The following is a 26309-nucleotide window of genomic DNA, read 5'->3' as shown; positions in this document are numbered from 1 at the left end:
AATTGTAAACAGATCATGACTTCATAAGCAAGATGGAGGAAGTTCTCTTCTCTGCCCTGAAACTAAAGAAAACTGTTTGTTTTATTTAAGGATCCATGCTGTGAAGGAATACTAGTTTGAATTGCCAGAGACTGAGGTTTCCCTTTGTAACGAGGGTTCAGCCGTTAGGACTGGACATAAGGCCTAGACGGACAGGCACAGCAATCAAAGTCAAACCCCTGTAAGGACATAAGGCCTGGACGTACAGGCACAGCAGTCGAGGACAGAGGTCAAGCCCACCTAGGGACATAAGGCCTGGACGGACAGGCAAAGCAATCGAGGTCAAACCCTTGTAGGGACATAAGGTCTGGATGGACAGGCACAGCAGTCAAGGACAGAGGTCAAGCCCACATAGGGACATAAAGCCTGGATGGAAAGGCACAGCAGTCGAGGACAGAGGTCAAGCCCACGTAGGGACATAAAGCCTAGACGGACAGGCAAAGCATTCAAGGTCAAACCCTTGTAGGGACAAAAGGCCTGGACGGACAGGCACAGCAGTCGAGGACAGAGGTCAAGGCCACGTAGGGACATAAGGCCTGGATGGACAGGCAGGCACAGCATTTGCGGACAGAGGTCAAGCCCACGTAGGGACATAAGGCCTGGATGGACAGGCAAAGCAATCGAGGTCAAGCCCACGTAGGGACATAAGGCCTGGATGGACAGGTAGGCACAGCATTCGAGGACAGAGGTCAAGCCCACGTAGGGACATAAGGCCTGGACGAACAGGCATAGCAGTCGAGGACAGAGGTCAAGCCCACGTAGGGACATAAAGCCTGGACAGACAGGCTCAGCAGTCGAGGACAGAGGTCAATCCCACCTAGGGACATAAGTCCTGGAAGAACAGGCACAGCAGTCAAGGACAGAGGGCAATCCCACCTAGGGACATAAGGCCTGGACAAACAGGCAAAGCAATTGAGATCCAACCCTTGTAGGGACATAAGGCCTGGATGGACAGGCAAAGCAATCGAGGTCCAACCCTTGCAGGGATATAAGGCCTGGATGCACAGGCAAAGCAATCGAGTTCCAACCCTTGTAGGGACATAAGGCCTGGACGGACAGGCTCAGCAGTCGAAGACAGAGGTCAATCCCACCTAGGGACATAAGGCCTGGACGAACAGGCACAGCAGTCGAGGACAGATGTCAAGCCCACGTAGGGACATAAGGCCTGGACGAACAGGCAAAGCAATTGAGATCCAACCCTTGTAGGGACATAAGGCCTGGATGGACAGGCAAAGCAATCGAGGTCCAACCCTTGCAGGGATATAAGACCTGGACGGACAGGCTCAGCAGTCGAGGACAGAGGTCAATCCCACCTAGGGATATAAGGCCTGGACAGACAGGCTCAGCAGTCGAGGACAGAGGTCAATCCCACCTAGGGACATAAGGCCTGGACGAACAGGCACAGCAGTCGAGGACAGATATCAAGCCCACGTAGGGACATAAGGCCTGGACGAACAGGCACAGCAGTCGAGGACAGAGGTCAAGCCCACGTAGGGACATAAGGCCTGGACGGACAGGCACAGCAGTCGAGGACAGAGGTCAAGCCCACGTAGGGACATAAGGCCTGAACGGACAGGAAGGCACAGCATTCGAGGACAGAGGTCAATCCCACCTAGGGACATAAGGTCTGGACGGACAGGCACAGCAGTTGAGGACAGAGGTCAATCCCACCTAGGGACATAAGGCCTGGACGAACAGGCAAAGCAATTGAGATCCAACCCTTGTAGGGACATAAGGCCTGGACGGACAGGCAAAGCAATCGAGGTCCAACCCTTGCAGGGATATAAGGCCTGGATGGACAGGCAAAGCAATCGAGTTCCAACCCTTGTAGGGACATAAGGCCTGGACGGACAGGCTCAGCAGTCAAGGACAGAGGTCAAGCCCACCTAGGGACAAAGGCCTGGACGAACAGGCACAGCAGTCGAGGACAGATGTCAAGCCCACGTAGGGACATAAGGCCTGGACGAACAGGCACAGCAGTCGAGGACAGATGTCAAGCCCACGTAGGGACATAAGGCCTGGACGAACAGGCAAAGCAATTGAGATCCAACCCTTGTAGGGACATAAGGCCTGGATGGGCAGGCAAAGCAATCGAGGTCCAACCCTTGCAGGGATATAAGGCCTGGACGGACAGGCTCAGCAGTCGAGGACAGAGGTCAATCCCACCTAGGGACATAAGGCCTGGACGAACAGGCACAGCAGTCGAGGACAGATATCAATCCCACCTAGGGACATAAGTCCTGGACGGACAGGCTCAGCAGTCGAGGACAGAGGTCAATCCCACCTAGGGATATAAGGCCTGGACGAACAGGCACAGCAGTCGAGGACAGAGGTCAAGCTCACGTAGGGACATAAGGCCTGGACGGACAGGCACAGCAGTTGAGGACAGAGGGCAATCCCACCTAGGGACATAAGGCTTGGACGAACAGGCACAGCATTCGAGGATTTCCTTTGTGCAGGTATGTTGTGGTTTGACCTGTCACTTCTTCCTGAACTGGTTCACTGCCAGAAGAAAATGGCATCTTTTCATTTTCATCCAGGAAATTAACTATAGGGATGATGTCAGCCAAGGTGGCACTTCTGGAACTCAGCTCTTCCAAGACATCCTTGAAGGGCTGCAGGATTTTTACCAGCTGACTCATGACTAACCAATCATGATGCCCTAGGGGATTCTGCACACCTATGTCCATTGTACCAGAAAGTTCATGAAGGGGTGTCTGCTCCACTAACCTCTCCAGCATCATAAATGTGGAATTCCACCGGGTGGCAATGTCTTGAATGAGATGCTTGGGAGGCATGTTCAAATCAGTCTGCTTTTGTTGGAGAACCTGCCCCCGCCTTCACACTTCTGTGGAAGTGCACTGCTATGTTCCTGCACATCTGTATTAACCTATGCAGGTATTCATTTGGTCATTGGAATCCAACCCCAGAGCTGACTTCACTACCTGGTGCAGAGTGTGTGCAAAACATCGGATGTTCTTCAAGTGCCCGTCTTTATTGCCTTAACTATGTTTGCACTATTGTCTGTGATAAAGAACCCTGCATGAGGATTCCTGTCTCGCTAGTGTAGTTGCCAGCCCTCCAGCATCTGTCTGATGCATGTCAGAATATTGGTTGAGGTATGGGCCTGGCCCATCAGGTGGGTGTGCAGTAAAGCCCACCTCCACCCTGATACTTATACAGTAATAGAGCTGCTGCCTGCCCCTGCCTCAGCCATGGCCCACCAGTGTGCAACATTCATGGCGGTCCAGATATTGCAGGTGAAATGCACACTCCCCTGTGCCTTAGCTAGCAGCGCTTGGATGCGACTGCGACACTGCTTGTACAGGCTGGGGAGGACATTTCTGCTAAATGTGGTTCTGGAGGGGACTTTGTAATTTGGAACTACGACTTTCAGAAAACGCTTGAAACCCACATTCTCCACTAACTGCAAGGGCTGGTCATCAAGGGCAATCATTTCTCCAATGCTCCTGGTTACAACTTTTGAGGCTGCCTGCCTCCTACCCCAGGATAGCGTTACCACACTCCACCCCATTTCCACCATGGTGGGTTGTCGCTTCTGCCACATGTCAGGAGGCTGCTGGCCTGCCACCTGACTCCTAGAAGGGGATGAGGGCGTGAGCTGACTCTGCTGCTTTTCAACCTCTTTACGCTGCTTGGAAGGGGTCCCCTGACTGGTACTGCCACCATCCCCAGATGGCAGTACTCTTGTTGGGTGTTGCCTCTTCATATGATGCATCATGCCAAAATTAGATAGATATCCCATTTGCTTGCCTCTGCTAATAGCCCTGCCACAGTAATTACACCGAGCAAAACGTGGATCATCCGTCACTTTAAAGTGGCTCCAGATCGCAGATGTCTTTCATGATCCTCCCTTCTGTATAGATTGGGGGTGGATGCTGGCACTGAAGCTTTAGTAGTGGGTGCACCCTGAGAAGCAATGCCAGGGACCTCAGTCCCCCTCTGTGCCTGCACTGACTGCTCTTCCTCCTCATCAGTTTCATCTCTCCCCTGCTGCACTGAAGTGGAGGCTAAGACAGGACTAACTGATCCTCCTAAGCTTCGTCAGCTATTACTTCTTCCATTTCTGATGAGAATCCCAAACAAGATGATTGTTCATCTGAATCAGAAGCAAACAGTGCCTGCGCTACATTGTCAATGCTTAGTCGAGACTTCTGTCCCACTGCTGCTTTTGGGTGTCGACATTTTGTCTGGCATGACTCAGCCTCCCCTTCCCTCACCTCCAAAACTACAGGGTCAGAAACAGGTGGTGGCGATGCATCATGCATCTTGTTCCTTGTAAACCGATATGATATGATATGTATCATGAATGTCGGTATAGAAAAGAGTTAAATAAATAAGAGTTAAATAAAAATGTTTAGATTTAATTTTTTTCCGGTTGGAACTGCCTGCCCCTCCAAAGAGTTTAGATTGCAAACAGGTCCCTTTTTAACTTTAATGGGGGACTGTCACTAGTGCCTTTTGAAGTGCCTCCTCTGCCAGTCCCAATCACTCGACCACATCTAGCTTGCCCTGACATTATGGATTTAATGTCACTGCCTAGTGCCTATTGGCTGCCCACTGTCACAGTGCCTTGCTGTGCACTAATGTAATGTGTGTGGTGTGCATACACACATACACACAGCTTGCTTGTAAGCACAAAAGAGGCAAACTGGGATTTCACTGCACAGACTGTCCCAATAATAAAGTTTAGTCTGTTAAACTACCCACTGCCCACTGTCACAGTGCCTTGTTATGCACCAATGTAATGTGTGTGGTGTGCGCATACACATAGCTTGCTTGTAAGCACAAAAGAGGCAGACTGAGGATTTCATTGCACAGACTGTCCCAATAATAAAGTTCAGTCTGCTAAACTACCCACTGCCCACTGTCACAGTGCCTTGCCTAGCCCAGAGGGTGAATTAAACAAAATGGCACTGCTAGCAGCTTCTCTCCCTGGCACAGAGAGACCGTCTCAGATCACCTAAATAAACTGCTTAAACAACAAACAGGGCTATTTTGCACTGCAGCAAAATAAAGAAATATCTTTTTCTCTTAAGTAACTAGCCTAGCTAGCAATTGAATAGAGATTTCTGAACTTAGACTAGCTCAGAGTGCAGCCACCTTCCGCAGAGACCACCTCCCCAGACCACCCCTGCAAAGAAAGTGCGTGGCATGCCGCGTGCTTAAGTATATATAGTGCTGGGTTATCAGGAAAATCATCACCTAGCACTGAATGACAGCACGATTGGCTGCATTCAGTGCATTTCACAAAATGTTATTGCTGGTACACTGCATTCCGGTATCCGTGCTAACCTGTCCGACCCACTCTGACAGGGCTGTGAGGTCACTGATCACTCACAGGAAAGGGCTGATTTTTGGTTCTGGATACACCCAAATGGCGTCCTCCGATTGCAAATGGTGGCGAAGAAAAGCACGCGCGCGCCACGCACCATGCAATGGATAAAACGGATGATACGTTATATTCGTGGGGAGTCGCGACACGTTTCGCTTCCCACGAATGCAACGAATAGGGACATAATCGTTGCGGATTGCTAATACGTCGAAAATGAATGCACACCCCTAAGATCCGGGTTCAGTGGCCATATTCGGATCCGCTTGCAGAAAATCTGCACAATTCTCTTGCATATCATTGGAGTCCCCCCCCAATTCCCGGGGACCTTCTCGACCCCTGCACAGCCGAGACCCAGCCGCCGCACAAGATCGCCCGAGCCACCAGAAGATCCCACCTTCTGCTTCTTGGCCAAGCAACTGGGACGCTTCCCCCCTGCTCCATTTCTTGCCAGAAAGGAATGATGCAGCAGGGGTACAAACTCTGGGTAAAAATCCTCTAAATCCACAGTGCTATGATCTGACAAGCTACCTTCAGACTCCCCTCCTCCATGCTGATCCTGCGCAGACACCTGCGACACAGGGGAGAGCAGAGGAGAGGAATCACTGGTATCCATAAGGCCCTCGGGCCACTGCCTGCAATCCTCTATCAATCCAGCTGCCGCATTTGGTTCCCCCCCCCCCTCCCGGGACCCCAGCCAAGGCCCCCTGCGATCTCGAGGCCCTCCAGTCTCCTGAAGTGCTAAAGGAGGTTCCCTCCCCTCCCACAGCACAGCCAGTACAAAGGGAACGGGAATTGAGGCGAGCTGACCAAAGGTCGCAAGCTTTGCAGGCCTGCATGCATGGTTTTGGCGCCATTTTCTCGCGGCAGCTAAAAGAAAAACTCCTGAAGGAACAGCGTCGCTGGAGCGTGCCACCTCACACAGAGGCCACTCGTGAAGTCAGAAAGCAGCCCTCACATGCCGCTGAGCCGCTCTGCCGTGCCGCACCGAACGGTGCACAGAAACCAGCCCCCCAGCCGCCGGGATCCCCTGGCAGAGAAAACAGACATGCCTCCATCTGCTGGTAGGGATGCAAAACCCACTTGTCTGGACCGATCTGGGTATGAACAGGAACATGATACTACCACACAGAGTACTGCAGTATCATTCACAGGGAGAACAGCAGAAGCAGTGTTACACAGGAAAAAAAACCTTTTCAGTACCGACTGCTGGGGAAAAAACTAACCTGGCAGCAGTGGTCAGCCCCTAAATCAAGAAGAGAAATGAACGACAGGTGCATACATGCATGCAAGCACATCGTAGGCTTCGAATGCATGGGACGCTTGAGTTTCTCTAGTGTCAGATAAAACAGCCGTAGATGCTTTGAGTTCGTCCAATAAAAAGGTCTCACCTCGAACTTGTCTGTTGACCCTTATTTGTACAGATGCAAGTAGTCTAACAAGGCAACTTTGATACTTTGCTCTAAGACTTAGACAAACATGTTATATTGCAGATGGACTTTTATAATTAAGTTCTTCAAGCCTAGGATCCCATAAACAAAAAACATTTCCATAAAATATGAACTGTGATGGGTTATAGCTCTGTTAGTTACCTGGCATGCCAGTAGGAGGCTCCTTTGTGGGACCAGCAGTTGCTGAAAGAAATAAAAGAATTTAAGAGTTCCATCACTTTAAGCCTCACAAAACATCAATGAATCTACACTTAATTCTTATTTATTTTCAGAAAAGAATTCAATAGTGTGCTTGCAAGAGCCTTTCCTATTACATCATTGGAAGATAACCATGAGGAGAAAGGAGGCTTTTGGTGCCATCTTGTGTTGGCCACCAAATCCAACCTCTACAATAGGAAAATTGGTTCTTGCCTGCTATTTTTCATTCCTGGAATACCACAGATCAATCCAGACAAGTGGGTTTATGCATCCCTACCAGCAGATGGAGGCAGAGAACAAAAACTTTAAGGCACTGCTACATAACCAAGAGCGCCACCTGCAGTCCCTCGGTTTTGACCTGTACCCAAGCCAAGATGTATAACTCCAAACCACCAGGATCTCTTCCTCTAAAAGAGCTGGGGAACAAGTTGGAACTCCCAACCAAACTGACCCCTGAACTATGGTCAAGAAAGAAACATTTTTTTTAATTTCAAAACTGCGAGAACTATATACAATTATCTTCTGCAGAACAAAATTAAACTCTGCATCCCCAGCAGCATCCAGAATCAGGAAAGGTCTTTCTACAAAATTAATCATACTCAGAATGGGCCGGGAGTCTGGCCTGATCTGTGGTATTCCAGGAATGAAAATTAGCAGGTAAGAACCAATTTTCCTTTCCTGTTCATACCCAGATCAGTCCAGACAAGTGGGATGTTCCCAAGCCCCTTTACACTGGGTGGGATCTCGAAAGACCTGCACACAGCACACTTTCTCCAAAGGTGCCCTCCTCTGGGGCCCTAACATCCAAGCAGTAATGTTTAGTGAAAGTGTGCAAAGAGGATCACGTAGCTGCCCGACTAATCTCCTGCAGCGACACAACTGACACTCCACCCAGGAGGCTGCTTGAGCCCTAGTGGAATGCACCCGCAAACCCTCAGGGATCAGCCGACCTTTAGAAATATAGGCCAAAACAATAGCCTCCTTCAACCTATGAGAAATCGTACTCTTAGTCACCTTACCACCCTTTCTTGGTCCACTGAATAACACAAAAAGGTGGTCCAAGGTCCAAAATTCATTAGTCACCTTAAGATATCTTAGGAGAATCCGATGCACATTCAAAAGATGAAGCTCCCTCGCATGGGGAGAATGTGAAAATGTGAAAACTCCGGCAACTCCACAGCCTGGCTAAGATGAAAGGCCGACACCTCCTTGGGCAAAAAGGAAGGAACCGCCCGCAACAAGATCCCATCATCAGAAATCCGCAAAAAGGGCTCCCTGCACAATAAGGCTTGAAGCTCAGAAATCCGTCTCACCGAGCAAATCGCCACTAGAAACACTGCCTTCAGCGTAAGTATCCTTCAAAGCAGCCCTGCGTAAAGGCTTGATAGGAGGGCCACACAAGACTTGCAGAATCAAATTGAGATTCCAGGATGGACAAAGTCTATGAACTGCAGGGCGCAAATACTTTGCTCCTTTCAAAAAACGCACTACATCTGGATGAGAAGCTAAAAGTCTTCCCTGCAACCTTCCTCTAAAACAACCTAAGGCTGAAACCTGGACTCGGAGAAAATTATAGGCCAAACCTTTCAATCGCCTCTCCTGCAAAAAGGCCAAAACCTGGGCCACATTTGCCTGCAAGGGATCAGTGTCATGGGTACCACACCAGGCCTCAAACACTCTCCAAACTTTGATATACGCCAAAGAAGAGGAAGATCTCCTAGCCTGAAGCAGAGTAGAAATCACTGGCTCGGAATACCCCTTCAGGCAGAAACATCGCCTTCCAAAAGCCAAGCCGCTAGGCAAAAGCAATCTGCCTGTTCCTACAAGATAGGTCCCTGATGCAGCAGGCTTAAGCAAATGGGTCCGCCCAACGCCAGCTACATCAGATCCACAAACCACAGATGTCACGGCCACTCTGGCACTACCAGGATCACTCGTCCCTGATGCTACTCGAAGCGAAGTAGCACCCGACCTGCAAGCGGCCATGGAGGAAAGACATACAGCAGTAGCCTCTCTGGCCACAGCTGAACCAGAACATCTATATTCCATCCGGCGGCTGAAAAACTTGGCTGCCTTGGCATTCTTCCTTGTTGTCATGAGATTGAACTGTGTATTGCACCCCATGCCGAAGGAGCGCAAAGGCATCCGCTGACTACTCCCATACCCATGGGTCTAGTTGCTGCCTGCTGAGATAGTCCACCTGCACAATGTCCACTCTTGCTATGTGAGATGCTGTGAGAGCTGCTAGATAAAGCTCCACCCAGGCAAAGAACTCATGAACCTCCTGAGCCACCAAACAACTCTTCATTCCACCCTGCCAATTGATATAGGCCACCGTCAGTGCACTGTCCAAGAACACACATACTTCACGGCCTGGAATCCGAGGGAGAAAGAACAACAGCGCCCTCCACACTGCCCTTGTTTCCAAACGGTTGATCGACCAGGACACTTCCACCAAGGACACTTCCACCAGGGACCAATCCTTGACACACTGCTCCCCAACCGCTGAGACTGGCGTCCATGGTCACTATCACCCAGTCCGGAACCTTCAGATCTACGCTCTTCTCCAAATTGGACCACAATAGCCACAATAGCCACAATAGCCACCACGAGAGACTTCCTGGAGTGGCAATGGCACTTGAAATTCCTCAACATTGGATTCCAATGGGATAGGAGAGCTTTCTATAAGAGACACAAAAGCCCATGGTACCAGATCTAGCATAGAAGCCATGGACCCTAGGACCTGCAAATAATACCAGACCTTTGGGACCAGCAGGTCCCTCAGACAAACCACTTGCGACTGCAACTTGAGAATCCTTTCCAGGGTGAGAAGCACCTTGCCCACCAGGGTGTTGAATCTCATACCCAGATAGCCCAAGGACTGAGACGGAACTAGCTGAATCTTTGTCCAGTTTATCATCCAGCCTAGGGACTCCAGGTGCTCAAATACTCGCCGAATGGAGGCGAAGCACTCCACTTCCAACTTTGCACAAATGAGCCAATCATCAAGATAAGGATGAGCCAGTATCCCCTCTCTTCTGAGAGCCACAGCCACTACTACCATCACCTTCATGAATGTTTTTGGTGCTGTAGCCAATCCGAAGGACAGGGTTCGCAACTGAAAATGCTCTCCTAGCACAGTGAATTTCAGAAATCTCTGATGATCCACCCTGATGGGAATATGGAGATATGCCTTTGTCACCGCTGCAATCACTGTTTGCAACGTCTCCATCCAAAAACGTGGGATCTGCAATGTTGCACTGACCTTTTGCAGATCTAGAATGGGCCAAAACAAGCCCTCCTTCTTGGGAACTACAAAGTACACGGAATACCTTCCTTGACTGTGCTCCTTGAGCAGCACTGGGAGAATGGCTCCCATTCACTGCAGGTGTAGCAGAGTGTCCCGCACCGCCATTTGCTAGACGAGGCAAAGCGTAATGGGACACTACAAAGACATCCTTGAGTGGTCAAGAAAATTCTAACACGCAGCCGTCTCTTATTACTTCCAGCACCCACTGATCCAAGGTAATTCTGATCTATTCCTTGTAAAAACGGGACAACCTTCCTCCAACAGCCACAAGGGAGGAGAGAACAGCCTGCCTTCATTTGGCGGGCTTAGCACCTCTGGACCCCTGTCCGGAACCCTCTCTGACCAGTCTATGGGTCCCCCGAAATGACTACTGCCGTCCTGAACCCTGCTTTTGTGAAGAACTGGATGAACTTCTGCTGGCACAAAATCTCCTCATCTCACAGAATTGAGAGTGAGATGGAAAGGTCTTTTTAGTGCCCTTCTTATCCTCAGGCAACTTATTCCCCTTAGAGTCTGCCAGATGCTTCATCAGCTTCTCCAGGACCTCACTAAACAATAACTGTCCCTTAAAAGGGAGATTAGCAAGTTGCGCCTTCGACCAAACATCCGTTGACCAATTGTGTAGCCATAGAAGCCTTCGCGCGGCCACCGCAGACACCATGTTTCTAGCTGTATTGCGAAGCAAATCATAGAGGGCATCCGCCACATAAGCCACACCCATTTCCAGGTGAGTATCCTGGCCAGTAGCTGATGGGGTACCTCCGGTGGTCTCCTGTGCCTTCTGAATCCAGCACAAATAAGCCATTTGTATAAGGCTGGCACAGACTGCAGCCCTCAGGCTCAGAGCCAAGACCTCAAACAGCCTCTTCAACAGGAACTCCAGTTTCCGATCCTGGACATCTTTAAAGCTGCCGACCCTGGCACAGGAATGGTCGTCTTCTTCGTCATCGCCGATACCGCCGCATCCACCTTCAGCAGCTTCCACATCTCCAAGATGCTCTCGGGCAGGGGGTACAACCTGGCCATAGCCCTGGCCATCTTCAAACTGGCTTCCAGAGAATCCTACTCCCGGTCAATCAACTTCTTCACCTGCTTCGGCAAGGGGAATGTTACAACCGTTGGTTGCAGACAGCTGCGACCACTCTTACTTATATCATGTGCTCCCGCCCTCTCCTCCTGGGGTATACTCGCAGCAGCGGCTAGCCGCTCCCAACACATGGCGCCCTTTTCTGGGATTCCTCTTGGCAGCAGGGACGCCGCTGACCTCCATCTCTCTTCTGGGCCTCCCTAGGCGCGCACGCTACTCATCCCACCTATAAAGACACTAGGGTGGGAACCTCAGGGGTGTCTCCTCCTGATGATATCACTAGCCCATGACTCTTAAGCACCACCCAGGCCTAGCCCTAATCGACTTGGCAAAGAGTTCTCTCCTTGCTGATTCCTGTTACAGTCTCCTCGGACCGGTGGTTCCTGCATCCTGCTCTACCTGGTGTGAGACACTCTCTTGGGTACCTCGGGGGCTCGCTCCTCTCTGTCTACCCCGCTCCTCGGGGAGGTTCCAGCACCTCTGAAGTCCTGCCTGCCGGCTTCCCCGTTCCTCGGGGTTGCCCCTGGAACCACTGCTACTTTGGAGACTCAGTGTTGGTGTCCTCCGCTCCGCGGACCATTGCCTATCTACTTCAGCTACTGTGCTGTGCTTCCCCGCTCCTCAGGGCAGTGCCTTGTGTTCTTCATAGACTGTGCCTCGCTTCACCACTCCTCGGGGCAGCGCTTTGTGTTCTTCAGTGACTGTGCCACACTTTCTCGCTCCTCGGGGCAGCGCCTTGTGTTCTTCAGTAACTGTACCACGCTCCCCCGCTCCTCGGGGCAGCGCCTTGTGTACTTCAAAGACTGTGCTGCACTTCCTGCTCCTCAGGCCAGCGCCTTGTGTACTTCAGTGACTGTGCCGCACTTCGAACTCCTCGGGGCAGCGCCTTGATTCACTTCAGTGACTGTGCTTGCACTTCCCTGTTCCTCGGGGCAGTGTTCACGTGCATTGCCAGAGACTCCTTCGGGCATCCCCGCTCCTCGGTTAAGCCTACGTTATTCTCCTGAGCTGACTCATCTTGCAGCTCCGCCCCCTGGGTTGTCCCTTCGGCACTCCTTCTGAACTCTGCCTCGCACTCCCACTCCTCGGGGCCTGCTCTGCACTTCACCACAGTGAGTTCCTGCTCTGGCACTTGCACCCGCATCTCAGCCTATCTCTCACGATACTCTCTCTAGGCTGTCTCATCTGCTGCTACAGACCTCGCCTCCCGATGGTGAGGTCCGGTAGGGTTCCTCCCCATGGGCGATACCAACTCTCATCTCGGGCCAAGGGCCCACTAACTCACGGATCCTAACAGGGAATGTCTTTGGTGGTCCATGCAGACCCTCCAACACTGGGTTTACCCCCTCCATGTCAGAGTCCTCCTGCGTCACCTTAATCCCCAGTTCCTCCAGAACCTGAAGGATGAGCGGTCGCAATTCATCCTTGCGAAATAACCTAACAACCCTAGGATCATCCCCTTCTGTCAAAGGGACCTTGTCAGTATCTGGGTCCCCCAGCAACCCAGCCCCCAGAGCCGTGCCCTGACCAGCACCCTGGTCCACTTCCAGCTCCTGCAGATTATCGCCCGTCGGATCAGGGCCCTCGGAATCCTTGGAGGAAATATCATCACCAAGCGAACGCTCGAGACCCAACAAGCGCAAAATGCCCCCCCTTCCACAAAGGCGCTTCAGCCTGAGGCCTCTTAAGGCCAAACCGGACCAGCTGAGAGGCTGGCTGCTTAGTCACCAGCTCCTGCCTGGCGAGATAGGCCTCGTGCATCAGCAAAATGAAATCCGCAGAAAATCCACCACGGGTCACCTGCTCCGTGGTCACTGAGTCCTTTCCTGCACTTGCTGGCACCTCTCTACCCTCATCTGATCCCTGAACAACAGGAGAAAGCGGGGGAGGGGAATCCCTGCTCTCCACATCCAAAGAAGGGCTCCTGCCACGTGGAGCTAAAATGGCCACCGTCTCTGTGCCCCGCCCCCGATGCCACCTGCACAGGGCCTGCAGCCCGAATGAAGCATCTGCCCCTGGGAGTCTGTGTCAAGGCTCCCTCGCCTTCAGAGACACAGTTCAGGCAGAGAAGGGCCGCGCTGAGGCGAGAACACCTCCCCACACAGACCCGACAGGATTTCCTATGCTCAGCGGGTGTCAGCATGGCAAGTGCGGCATGGCTCGCAGCTAAAAATAAACCGAGAAGGATAAAAAATAAAGCTGCTGCAGCCGCACCATTGTCCAGGCTCCAGGTGCTGCACAGACAGCACAAGCTGTGCAAGCATCTCCTCCCCCTGACGCTGAACCAACAGAGCTGCAGCAAGGGAAAAAATAGCCACACCCACATCCCTGAAAGGCACCCAGCCTCCCCAGCCCCTCACGGAAGGGCAGAAAAGGATACTCTCCTGCTTCTGGGGCTCCAGACACTTCCACAGGCCAGCTTCAGTGGGAGGCCCTCAGAGGGAGCAAGGGAACCAGAACCCTTGGCTTTCTCTCCCCCAGGAATCAAGGGTCAAGCCTGGCCAAGGATATCCTGCTCAACCAGGGGGATGACCCACAAAGGTACCTAACACCTCTGGGAGATCTGGATCTTCTTTTCCCTACTCTGTACTAACTTTTCTTTTCTTTTTTTTTGTTAACTAACAGACTGCAGGTTTACACCTCTACCATCTGCTGGAGATAGAGAAATTCTGAGGGACTGCAGGGTAGGCTCTGTCCTGATATAGGATACCCTTTTCAGTTTTGGTCTGTCGCCATCTGCTGGACAGGAGGCTCAACCCACGGTCTGGACTGATCCGGGTACGTACAGGGAACTAAATCTATCCCATGCTACTGATGCTAGTAATAGCAGAGGCTATTTTCTAAGTCAACTTGATTAATAGCAGGTAATGGACTTCTCTTCCAAGAACTTATCCAAAACCATCTATCACCTAAGGAGACCTGAGGCCTGGTGTTTCCCACAGGCCTTTGATAAAAGAGGCACATGGTATAAAATCCGACTGGGATGATAGCTGAAACCACACACACACACAAAAAGGAAAAACTTCCAAAACTAACAGGTTGGAAGTATTTTGACTTTCAAATATTGTTAATTCTTTAAAACTTAGTTCTTTCCATTTTGCTTTAAAAAATATCAGAACACGTCTGAATTTGGTTGCATGTCCTCCAGAATGTAAACTTTAACATGAAGGGGTTCAGTTAAACAGGTCTGAAAACTAGGGAACCATGCACTGAACAGAAGCCCCTGTGTACTCTTACCCTCACACTCCGGGGTCTGGCAGTATTTGACGTCGGTCCTAGGGCCGACACAGTCCTTCCCTCCACGGGCTGGCGGTGGATTGGTGCAGTCACGTGATCTGGTCATGTTGCCCAGGCCACCACAGGTCAGAGAGCAGGGACTCCACGGACTCCATGGAGCCAAGGCGCCATCCACAGCGCACAGCTTGAACGTGCAGTTCAGTTGGCCATTGGAGCAAGAACTATAATGGAATTAACAAGAGAAGGGAAATGTGATGGCACACTCTTAGAACACAGCTTCTGTGCATCTTCAAAACATAATGGGAAAGCTTCAAACCCAACATTATCCTCCCAAAATAATGCTAGAAGCAACAGAATTGCTGGACTTTGCTATTTTTCCCATGGTGGAAATATTTTTAAATACTGTGAAGTCTATATTCAGACACAGGAAGATAGCAAAGTTAGCCGGCTAACTTTGGAGGCACACTGCAGCCACACTATTGAATATAGCCAGTTATCTTAATTAGTTAGCTGGTTAACTGTAGCTGGCTAACTTTTAGGAGAGTGCTTTGACTCGACCAGGCTTAGTCAGCTAAGACATCAGACTAACTCTGAAAATTGGTGTTAGCCAGTTAACTTAGGTGGCTAACTCAACTCCTTTCAGTTACGCCTCTGGACAGCCCCTAATTTATACAGCTAAATTCTAGCCAGCTAATTTATTAACTGGCTAGAATTTAGCTGGATAAAGGCTGAATATAGTTGGGTTACGTTATCTGTCTAAATGGTTTTTGAATATGGATCTCTGTATGTGTGTTATGTTACAGTGACAAAATGTCATCGAGGTGTGAACTTTAATCAAACTTAAATGCCATTGCTATCAAAGGGAAATGATCCAGGATTTATTGCAATCAACACATAAACTTACTGTGCACCAGGCTTCTGATGTTATGCATTTATGAGGGATAAAGGAAAATTGGTTCTTACCTGCTAATTTTCATTCCTGTAGTACCACAGATCAGTCCAGACTCCTGGGTTTTGCCTCCCTTCCAGGAGATGGAGACAGAGAAATTTTCACTGACACTGTACATAATCTAATATGCCACCTGCAGTCCCTCAGTACTGACCTGTACCCAAGCCAAGATGACAGCATCAACCATAAACTTCTAAGCAAATTTAACATAAGCTATGAGCATTGAAAACCTCCAACTCTGCACTATATACAAAGCAACAGTACGAGTGGCGGAACCCGCCCCTCAGTAAATGGCCGGGTCTCTGGACTGATCTATAGTACTCCAGGAATGAAAATTAGCAGGTAAGAATTAATTTTCTTTTCCCTGTACGTGCCCAGACTCCTGGGATGTATCTGAGCTCCCCTTAACTAGGATAGGACCTGGAGAGTTCCGCTCATACAACACTTTCAGCAAAGCACATGGAAGCCGGAGCCAAGTGATAATGCCTAGCAAAAGAGTACAGCGACTTCCCAGTAGCCGCCCTCAAATTTTATGTGGGGATACCTGTTCTGACTCAGTCCAGGAGGTCACCTGAGAATGCATCGAGTGCACCCCTAAACTTCCCGGCATCGGGTAACCTTTAAAAATGTAAGTTGACTCGATTGCTTCTTTCAGCCTCCGCGCAATTGTAGCCTTAGACACTTCACCTACCTTCTTTGTCCCTTCCTTTTTTTTCAAAACCACAAAATATTTATTTATTTATTTATTTATTCATTCAACCTTATATACCGGCTTTCAAGTTCATTTCAAGGCGGTTTACATTGATTGAAATTGCAGTAGCAACATTCAAATACATATATACTAAAAACATATCCTTAAACATAATACAAGACTAAAATACAGTAAAACCAAAGGCTCACTAACTAAACCATACATTAAAACTAATCTCTTTCAAATCGCAGCAGTACTGCCACATCTTACCAGGATACCCCCCTTCCCTCCACCCCTCCATCTACCCTCCTCCCCCCCCACCCATCTCCCCTCCTTCCATCTCCAACTTTCATCTCCATCTTCCCCTGGTGTCTCTATATTACTATAATGAACGGGATCAACTATTTAGGCTAAAAGCCTGTTCAAATAGCCAGGTTTTTATCTGCCTCCTAAAGCTATTAATATCCTCCTCTGTCCGAATCTCCGCGGGTAAGGAATTCCACATTTTCGGCCCTGCTAGAGATAAAGACCTCTCCCTTACTGAACTAAGGTGGGCCAGTTTGGGTGATGGAATGGTCAACAAGGTTATATGTTATATGTAACTTGTTATATGTAACTGCTTTTCTGCACTATTCTGCACTATTCTGCACTATTCTGCACTATTGTTCAAATTGTAAAGTTTTATTATTATTGCACCCCTGTTTCTTGTGAACCAGCATGATGGGACTATCGTCCTGAATGTTGGTATATAAAAAAACTTAAATAAATAAATAAATAAACAAGGCCTGCCCAAGGGACCTCAAATTTCGTGATGGGACATGAATACGTAAAGAGGCATTCAGCCAAAATAGATGGAATATAGGAAAATTGTTTCTCCCCCTTTTAAAAACTTGCCTCTGGGGCATTCCACTGAAGACCAAATAACTCCTGAATTGCATATCGGCGGAAAAAGAAACGGGACGCTTAACTTAAATTGACCTCTGATCACACTTAGTGTGATAAGGGTCTTAGCCAACAGACTCAGCAAGACATCTCTGTGAAAAAAGAAAAAAATCTGAGCAGAGTCTGATGCGGCTCTCAATTGGATGTAATTTTTCCCTCTTCTAGAGGTTAAAAAGCCAAATCCTCATTGGAATCCACTGATATCTCATGATCCATATCCCCTTGAACATTACCAAGAACAGCCTCCTTCCCTACCGTGACTGACAAATGGGAGACCTGAGTACTGATCCCTACATAATAGGTTGCTTTGCCTTTTCTGGGGACTACTGCAGAAAGGTCTGCAGGGCTTGGAAACATTCCACCCAGGAGGAGGATGGATCTATACTGGAGCCCATAGGCCCAACTTTACTCTCTCATGGAAGCTACTGCCATTGGGAACAAGGGAGGAGAAGAACTAACCATTGTCTTGCCTCCCTCTCCAGTCCCCTCCAGAGACACCATAGGCTGAGGGGCAAAAGTTGTAGTAGCCGAATCGCTTTGAGCATCTAAACAGCACTGACACAAACGGAAAGAGAGAGAGGACTCAATTGCTCTCAGTTGGCAAGCCTCACAAATAGCAAGGCGCTTGGACCTGTTCATCCCTAGTGCCTAGTTCTCCTGAACTTCGGCTCTAGGTGGCCTCCTGCGCGCACACCGATGCCACCTGGGCGCATGTGTGAATCCCTCCAGAACACGCACAAATATGCGGTCAAGACTAGTTTGTGGTTGTACACACACAAGTACATTCGCAAATATGCACTCTTCTAAGCCGTGGTCATACGTGCCACAAGTACCTGTGCAAATATGTGCTCCAGTCTAGGTCACATTCTTACGCATGCAAGTATCTACACAAATATGTGCTTCAAATACCTGCGCAAATGCATGCTCAAGTCTAGGTCACAAACGTATGCGCTCAAATCAAGGCCGCGGCCTTATGCGCACAGGTGTCTGCGCATACAACTGCCAGGCAGCGAGAGTGCACGTATATGCCTATGCGAGCAGGAACAGGACTGCCACCGCAGTCTACCACACAGCTAAGCAAAGCCTGCCTGCAACCTCAGTGCATTTAGGCCCTGATCTGTTCAACATCCAGAACCGAAATTACTGAAGGCCTGAAGAGCTTCTCAACAGCTCAGGCCTCTTGACCAGCCAAGAATCCCTGGAGACTGGGGCCAAGAGCCAGCATCCCCTGCTGTCTGATCCGCTAAACAAGCTTTGGGGTAGATTTTAAAAGAAGCGCGATCAGCCTACTTTTGCTTGCGCATCAGACTCAAGCAAAAGTACGCTGGATTTTAGTAGATACGCGCGGAGCCGCGCGTATCCACTAAAATCCTGGATCGGCGCGCGCAAGGCTATCGATTTTGTATAGCCTGCGCGCGCCGAGCCGCGCTGCCTCCCCCCGTTCCCTCCAAGGCCGCTCCGAAATCGGAGCGGCCTCGGAGGGAACTTTCCTTTGCCCTCCCCTCACCTTACCCTCCCTTCCCCACCCACCCGGCCCTGTCTACACCCCCCCCCCCTTACCTTTGTCGGGGGATTTACGCCTCCCGGAGGGAGACGTAAATCCCCGCGCGCCAGCGGGCCTGCTGCGCGCCGGGCCGCGACCTGGGGGCGGGTACGGAGGGCGCGGCCACGCCCCCGGGCCGTAGCCACGCCCCCGTACCCGCCCCCAAAACGCTGCCGACACGCCCCCGGAACGCCGCGACGACCGGGCCCGCCCCCCGACACGCCCCCCTCCGAGAACCCCGGGACTTACGCGAGTCCCGGGGCTCTGCGCGCGCCGGGAGGCCTATGTAAAATAGGCTTCCCGGCGCGCAGGGCCCTGCTCGCGTAAATCCGCCCGGTTTTGGGCGGATTTACGCGAGCAGGGCTCTGAAAATCCGCCCCTTTGCGCGTAGACCTCTACCTGAACCAGAGACTGCTCCTTGGTACAAGTGCCTCTCTGCACCTCCACAGGACAGGACCCGCCGATGATAGTTGAGGAGGGGATTCCCCTGCCTCTCCCACTGACACTGCCAACACTAGCTAGGGAATCCAAAATGGCCACTATTCCCACGCTGATGGAGAAAGCCTCAGCCATAGACCCCCATCACCTGCGAGGCTCATTAGGCCATCGGTCTATCACTGGGTTCCCCACTAGGGATGCACACAGAATACAAGCCGTCTGAATTTAGGTCTGGCCACGAGTTTGCACACGAACGGCACTGACTGCCTTGCGCCAGTGTCACGCGGCCCGAGCAGTGACCCAATATCGCTACCTCGTTTACCTGAACCTCCGGAAACCCCTGAGTGAACGGCTGTGCAGCAGCAATCAAGGCCCCCGAGTGACCGGCACAACGATTCCACTACCTCCTGGTTGCTCCTGCTTACTTTTTTTTTTTTTTTTTAAACAAGCTTTAAAACTGCATCCACTGCTGTAACTAGTCCTGGAACGAAGAAGAACAGAAATTCAATACTTCCCTGCTTAGACGGGACCCCAAATGCAGAGCTGCCAGTGGAACCAATGCTGCCTCATTTATTTGCATTTTATTTAGAGTTTTATATTCTGCTTTCTGCACTTTTTTTCATGGGGGATGAGGGATCTAGACCACCGAATATACACCCCCACAGAATCTCAGAGTGAGCTGCCATCAAGGTTCGCCAACTCCCTGCTCATCTGCCTCAAAGCAGAGGGGATGGCCTCACCAGGACCTAACAACCTCCCGGGATGAACTGGAGATCTCGCTTCTCTTTTTCTTCTTTTTTTGTTTTATGTACTCCAGACTGCAGGTTTTAACACCAACTACCATCTGCTGGAGATAAGAGAAATACTGAGAGACTGCAGATGGCACACAGGGTTAGGCACAGTGTTAGTGAAACTTTCTCTGTCTCCATCTGTTGGCAGGGAGGCAAAACCCAGAAGTCTGGACTGATCTGGGTATGTACAGGGAAAGTACCTGCAGACATTAGCCCGAATTTTCAAAGCAGATGTGGCTAAGTCTGCTTTGAAAACTCGTGTGTTGTCCCTGCATACATCCGTGCAGGAAGTTCCACCTCCTTTGAAGTAGGTGAAACTTTCTGCCTGTACACACACACAAGCTATCGAAAGTATGCATATAGCCGCTTTCCCCGCCCCCAGCTCCGCCCCCTGGCAGGCCTACTGCAAATGCAGGGAAAAAGTGCATGCGTCATTGAGTCACGCATGCATTTCTTTCCCCACAGAACTCCTAGGTATTTTTCAAAAAGCCAATTGACATGCATATACTGGAGTTTATATGTGTAAATCCTGTTGAAAATTACCCCCCTCTTTTTTAAATCTGTGCTACTACTGCTCTCTAGACCTGAACAGTGCACTGTACGTTGCTAAGGGTTCATGAGGAAAGGGAGGGACTAGCAGTAAACACAATGGCCTGGGAACCAAAACCTATTTCTCCCACTCACACTCCTTGTGACCTTCGGCAACTCCTTTAGTGGCTAGATTTACTGAGATTTCTTCTCACAGACACAAAATGGGAAACCCCCTGGAATACATACCCATGCATACTGTAAACTCTTTGGGGCAGGGTCTCGTTTTACCTGTATGGAATTTGTTGTTCAGCCAACTGGTTTAGAGTTCTATATAAATATTGGGAAAAAAAATAATTTTTTTGAATTTATAAAGCACCTGTATCCTAACAGTAGTCCATAGACTGATATGCAGCAACATCGGGACTTGAACTACATGAAACCACCATTGGGTAAACTATTCAAAGGGAGATTGAGTGTGGTCTTCCCAGAGACTCACACGCTCACAAACTCAGTGATAGAGCAGGTTTGTGCTGAAATTGAGCCCTTCTTCGTGTCCTGCCTCGCAGATCAGTGTTTTAGCCAACAGACCATACTTCACCCCCAACAGCGAACAAGAATAGGCTTGAAAAAAAAAAAAAAAAGACCCCAATCCAGAGAGCAGACCCTGCCTGAGGTGGGAGTGTCTTTATAGATCAGCGGAGCAGCCCCTGTGTAGGAATGGTTCTCGATACACATCATCTGCACTTACGAGAATGGTTGTCTTCTCAAATTATAATTGTGTCAGGCTGTAACACCACAACTCATTCATCATGTCTAAAACATAATCATTTGTATTTAAGATGTTACATGGTCACTGCCCTAAGTACTTCATTCACCAGGTACCACAATATCATCCAGGAAGAAGTTTGCGATCGTCCCAAGATTTGTTGTTGTAAGCTCTTGTAAGGAGGGTTGTTTGACAGATGCCAGACACGAGACCTTCTCGGATATAGGCCCATATCTTCGGAACTCATTGTCTAGGGAACTACGGTTTATTAATAGCTATTTAATTTTCTGCAAACTATGTAAACCCAGGTTGTTTGCTTCCGCATTTGATAATTAAGGGATTATTGATTTTGTATTATTTTAGTATTTGAGATCTGCAGATTGGACAGTGTATTTTCTGTTAAATTTAGATGTGAGTTTAGTTTGCTTTATTTTATTGTCATATTCAATTTTACGAGTGGTAACTTAATCTGTATGTTTGTCTGTTAAACTGATCACTATCATTTAATTTATATTTTACGTGGCATGCGGAGCCTTTATTAGAGGGGCAGTTTTATAAATGTGAACTAGTGATAAATAATTTACAGGGATTTTCCATTTTCAAACATTTGTGTTTCATTTTTTTTATCTGGTCCTCTGGGAATTGGGTTGAGTAAGGGATGATGTTATGGAGGGCTGGCTCCAGAATCAGCCCACTGAAAGAGCAGCATTTCCCTTTCCACCCTCACCTTTGCAGCTTCCTATGGACCCTCAAATGCATACTCATACTATCGCAAACATAAGGAAGCAGGGTTGCTTACCTGTAACAGGTGTTCTCCAAGGATAGCAGGATGTCAGTCCTCACACATGGGTGAAATCATCTGATGGAGCCTGGCAAGGAAATTAGACTTCAAAGCATCTAGAACTTTGACTGTGCCGCACTGAGCATGCCCAGGCATGCTTACATACCACGTGTCCACCTTAGCTATGCAACTGAAGGTGGGCAGGTTTTCTGAGGATTGACATCCTGCTGTACTCGGAGAACACCTGTTACATGGAAGCACCTTTGCTTTCTCCAAGGACAACAAGGATGAAAGTCCTCATACGTGGGAAGCCCTAGCTATAGGCTGCCCTGAAGGAAAAAAAGAGGAACAGCAACAAGTGCCAACAGGCACAACAATATTTTTGTTGGCAACAAGCCTTTTTTCCATATAATATATGTATCCTAATCTAAGGGGCAGCCTGGAATAAATAAACAATGTGCCCTAGGATTGAAAGGAGTTGGGTTCTACATCTCAAACAAATTCTGTAGGAAAGACTGGCCAACCCTACTATTGGGGCAGCCATCCCTATTTAACAATAGCGAGATGTGAATGTGTGGCGAGAACTCCACATCACAGCTTTGCAGATCTCCTCCATAGGGACTGGTCATAGGAGATCCAAAGATCAGTCCCAAGGCTCACGCTGAGACAAGGCACCAAAGATGCCATGTCTCAGCGTGAGCCTTGACATGGCCCACCAGATTCAGATCTGTCTGATATAAGGGCTATCCCCAGTTTGTTCGTATCAAAAGAAATAAAAAGCTGAGTGGACTTTCTATAGGCTTCAGTCCACTCTAGGTAGATGGCCAAGGCTCTTTGCAGTCCAGGCTGTATAGCATTTGATCAACTTGGTGGACATATGGCCTAGGAAAGAATGTTGAAAAGGTGATTGAGTGGTTAAAATATAATTCTGACACCACTTTAGGCAGGAACTTAGGATGGGTGCACAGGACTATCCTATCCTGATGGAAACTGATATAAGGTGGATAAGTTACTAAAACCTGGAGCTCACTGACCCTGTGTGCTGAAGTAACCACAACAAAAAATACAACCTTCCAGGTCAGGTACTTCAGGTCACAGTAGTGCAGTGGCTCAAAGGAAGCTTCCATCAGCTAGGTCAGTACCACATTGAGTTCCCAAGACACAGCAGGAGGCCTGATGGGAGGTTTCAAATGAAACAGACCCCACATGAATCGGACAACTAAAAGCTATAGAAAGTGATGGGTTTTCCTTCTACATGCTGGTGATAAGCACCAGTTGCACTATGGTGAACCCTTACTGAGCTGGTTTAGAGACCAGACTCAGATAAATGTAGAAGGCATTCAAGAAAGGATCTATGGCCTTCTGCTTACATTACAGAGCAAACCTCTTCCATTTAAAACCATAGGACTGGAGGTCACGTGAGGGGATGAGCTGAAGCAGACGTGCCTAGCTTCGGCTCCCTGCTCCACGGCGCACAAATACTGGAGATTACCTTTTTCCACGGCGAAAATACCCGATTTCACACAGGGTCAGGTAGCACATGTCGATTGTAAACTTCATGAACCGATCGCCAGGTGTAATGACGAGCAAAAGCACCAGAAAAGAAAAAGAAAAGGCGAAACCGGCGGCTGAGAACAAAATGGCCGCGACCACATGCGAGCCCAGGGCAAACGCAGCAAGGATCACTGACAGCGAAGGCTTTAAAGGACATAATCGCAACAACTTTAGATGAAAAACTAGCCGGGATCGCTGAAAAGTTGTCGGAGGTAAGGGAAGCTCTCACGGAACTCGGCCCCAGAATTGACCACGCAGAGGGCCGTATCTCCCTGTTAGAAGATGATATGCTGACGCAAACGGGGAAAATGAGTAAGCAGGAGGAAATCATAAAAGAATTACAAATCAAATTGGATGATTTAGAGAATAGGTCAAGGAGGGCGAACCTTAGATTCTTAGGTCTCCCGGAGACAGTAGATGAGCAACAACTTGAGACCTTCCTGGAAGATTGGTTACCGGAGGCAGTGGGGGAACCCGAGCTCAAGGGCAAACTGCATGTCGAGAGGGCGCACAGGGTAGGCCCGCGAAAAGATAATGACAACCGCCCCAGGATAGCAATAGCGAAAATTCTCAGCTATGCTCACAAACAAAAGCTATGGCAGGCATCCCGGAAGAAGGGAGACATTGAATATAAGGGGCATAAAATTAGAATAACACAGGATTTTTCCATAAAAGTCTCACAACTGAGAAGAACTTTTTCACCTACATGCGCTGCACTAGTGGAAAAACAGATAAAATTCGCAATGCAATACCCTGCTGTCCTTAAGATATGGCATGGGGGGAAAGGACATACGTTCGACCAACCGGAGGCGGCTCAAAAATTCCTGACCTCGCTAAAATTATGAAGCCAAGATGGAGCCATGAAATAGTTTGCCACTATAGAACAGAATGTCTAAATGCCTTTACAAAGTGTGTTGTGGAGCAGGGCCACTTCATAAGCGTGATCTCCGAAAGCCTCTGAGAAGAGGTATACTTATTTCAGTGATCCATGATAGGGGACTTGGGAGGGGGAATGGGTAAGGGACGGGGAGGGGAAGGGAAGGGAACTATATGTTTGGAGGCGGGTTCGGAGGTAACCGCAACTGGGAAGAATTGAATCTGGACACAGTAATCACTCGCCTGGAGATGCAGGTGGGGAAACAATGGAGGGGCAAGTTTCTTGCAGAGCGCAAACCAGTATTCCTTGGGGCAGATGAGGGACAGGTTAGGCTGGGAGCCTGGACCTCTCATGTAACAGTCTTCTGGATTTTTCATAAAGTTTTGAATTTCTTAAATGAGTAAGTTTCGGATAATATCGTGGAATGTGGACGGATTGGGATCTCCAATAAAGAGGAAGACTGTATATCAGCATCTTAGAAGATTAAAAGTCAATATTGCATGTCTCCAAGAAACCCATTTGCTGGAAAAAGAAAACAAAAAATTGCGTAGGGAATGGGTCTCTGATTGTTACTATTCTTCAGCTAAAGGAAAAAAAGGAGGTGTAGCTGTTTTGGTAAATAAAAATACCCCTTTCATGCTTAGTAAAGAAATAACGGACCCAGAGGGCCGGTATTTGATACTTACCGGCACCCTAGCCGGGAAACCCATCACTCTCTGTACCATTTATGGGCCGAATTCGCCGGACACTCTCTTTTTCCAGAATATTATTAATCTATTGCTGGTTCATGCACAAGGTGAAATTCTGGTGGCGGGGGACATGAACTGTGTCATGGATGCAACGCTGGACAAATCTCAACTACCCAAAGGCTATCGCCAACAAACGAAGACAGGAGTGCAGCAATTAAGCAAACAACTTCACTTAATAGATCCATGGAGAATTTTGAATCCGATGTCACGCGATTACACTCACGTGTCGAGAGCTCACGGAACGATGTCCAGGATCGATTATCTGCTAGTGGCGGACACTATGTTTACAAAAGTGGATGTGGCAGAGATAGGCGTCATGGGGATAGCAGACCATGCCCCAATTTGGATCGATCTGTGGACATCTTCAGACAGAAAATTGCATAAGTCGTGGCGATTGCCTGGCCATCTCCTCCAGGATAAAGAATTCCATAAGTACTTACGGTCTCAATGGAATACTTTCCAAGAACATAACAGCCAACATAAGGAGGACATAACTTTATTTTGGGAAACGAGCAAAGTGGTGCTGAGAGGAGCAATAATCGCCTATACTGTGAAAAAGAATAAACAATTGAATAATACAATTCTTGCTTTGGAAACGAAACTGCAACAAGCAAAAGCTAACTTAGCTATGGACCCTTCTCCGCATAACAAAACCTCGTATTGGGTGTGTTTACAATCTCTGAATGCACATTTACACCTCAGATCAAGAAATTCTATCAAATCATCGGACCACTTCTTTTTCAGGCAGGGTAATAAATCGAGTAAACTGGTGTCACGTTTGGTAGCCACAAGAAGGAGAAAATCCTACATTACCGGATTACAATCCTCTGCGGGAACTTACACGACGTCCAAAGAGGGTATCCTAGAGGTCTTAAGGAAATTTTATGAACACCTGTACTGCGAGGATCGGGAGGGCACGGGACTGGATGAGGATGCCTTTTTTCGGGACATTGATTTGCCTTCTCTTACCGAATTACAACAGGATTTTCTTACCAGACCCATTACAGCCGGGGAGGTGCTGG

General features: G+C 48.9%; 1 protein-coding gene across 1 annotated transcript in view; it reads right to left on the bottom strand.

Annotated features, from left to right (window-relative positions):
* The window catches only part of LOC115083210 (SCO-spondin-like), a 508366-nt gene that overhangs the window by 124267 nt on the left and 357790 nt on the right, over positions 1-26309 (bottom strand). Inside the window, exons 83-84 of the mRNA XM_029587016.1 lie at positions 14676-14896; positions 6985-7026 (exon numbers count right to left, since the gene is read on the bottom strand). Of these exons, the coding sequence (XP_029442876.1) occupies positions 6985-7026; positions 14676-14896 (263 nt within the window). The remainder of the gene's footprint in view (positions 1-6984; positions 7027-14675; positions 14897-26309) is intronic.

Source organism: Rhinatrema bivittatum, chromosome 2, assembly GCF_901001135.1.
Source record: "Rhinatrema bivittatum chromosome 2, aRhiBiv1.1, whole genome shotgun sequence".
Classification (NCBI taxonomy): domain Eukaryota; kingdom Metazoa; phylum Chordata; class Amphibia; order Gymnophiona; family Rhinatrematidae; genus Rhinatrema; species Rhinatrema bivittatum.
Note: the sequence above shows the minus strand (reverse complement) of the source record. Positions and strands in the feature narration are given on the sequence as shown.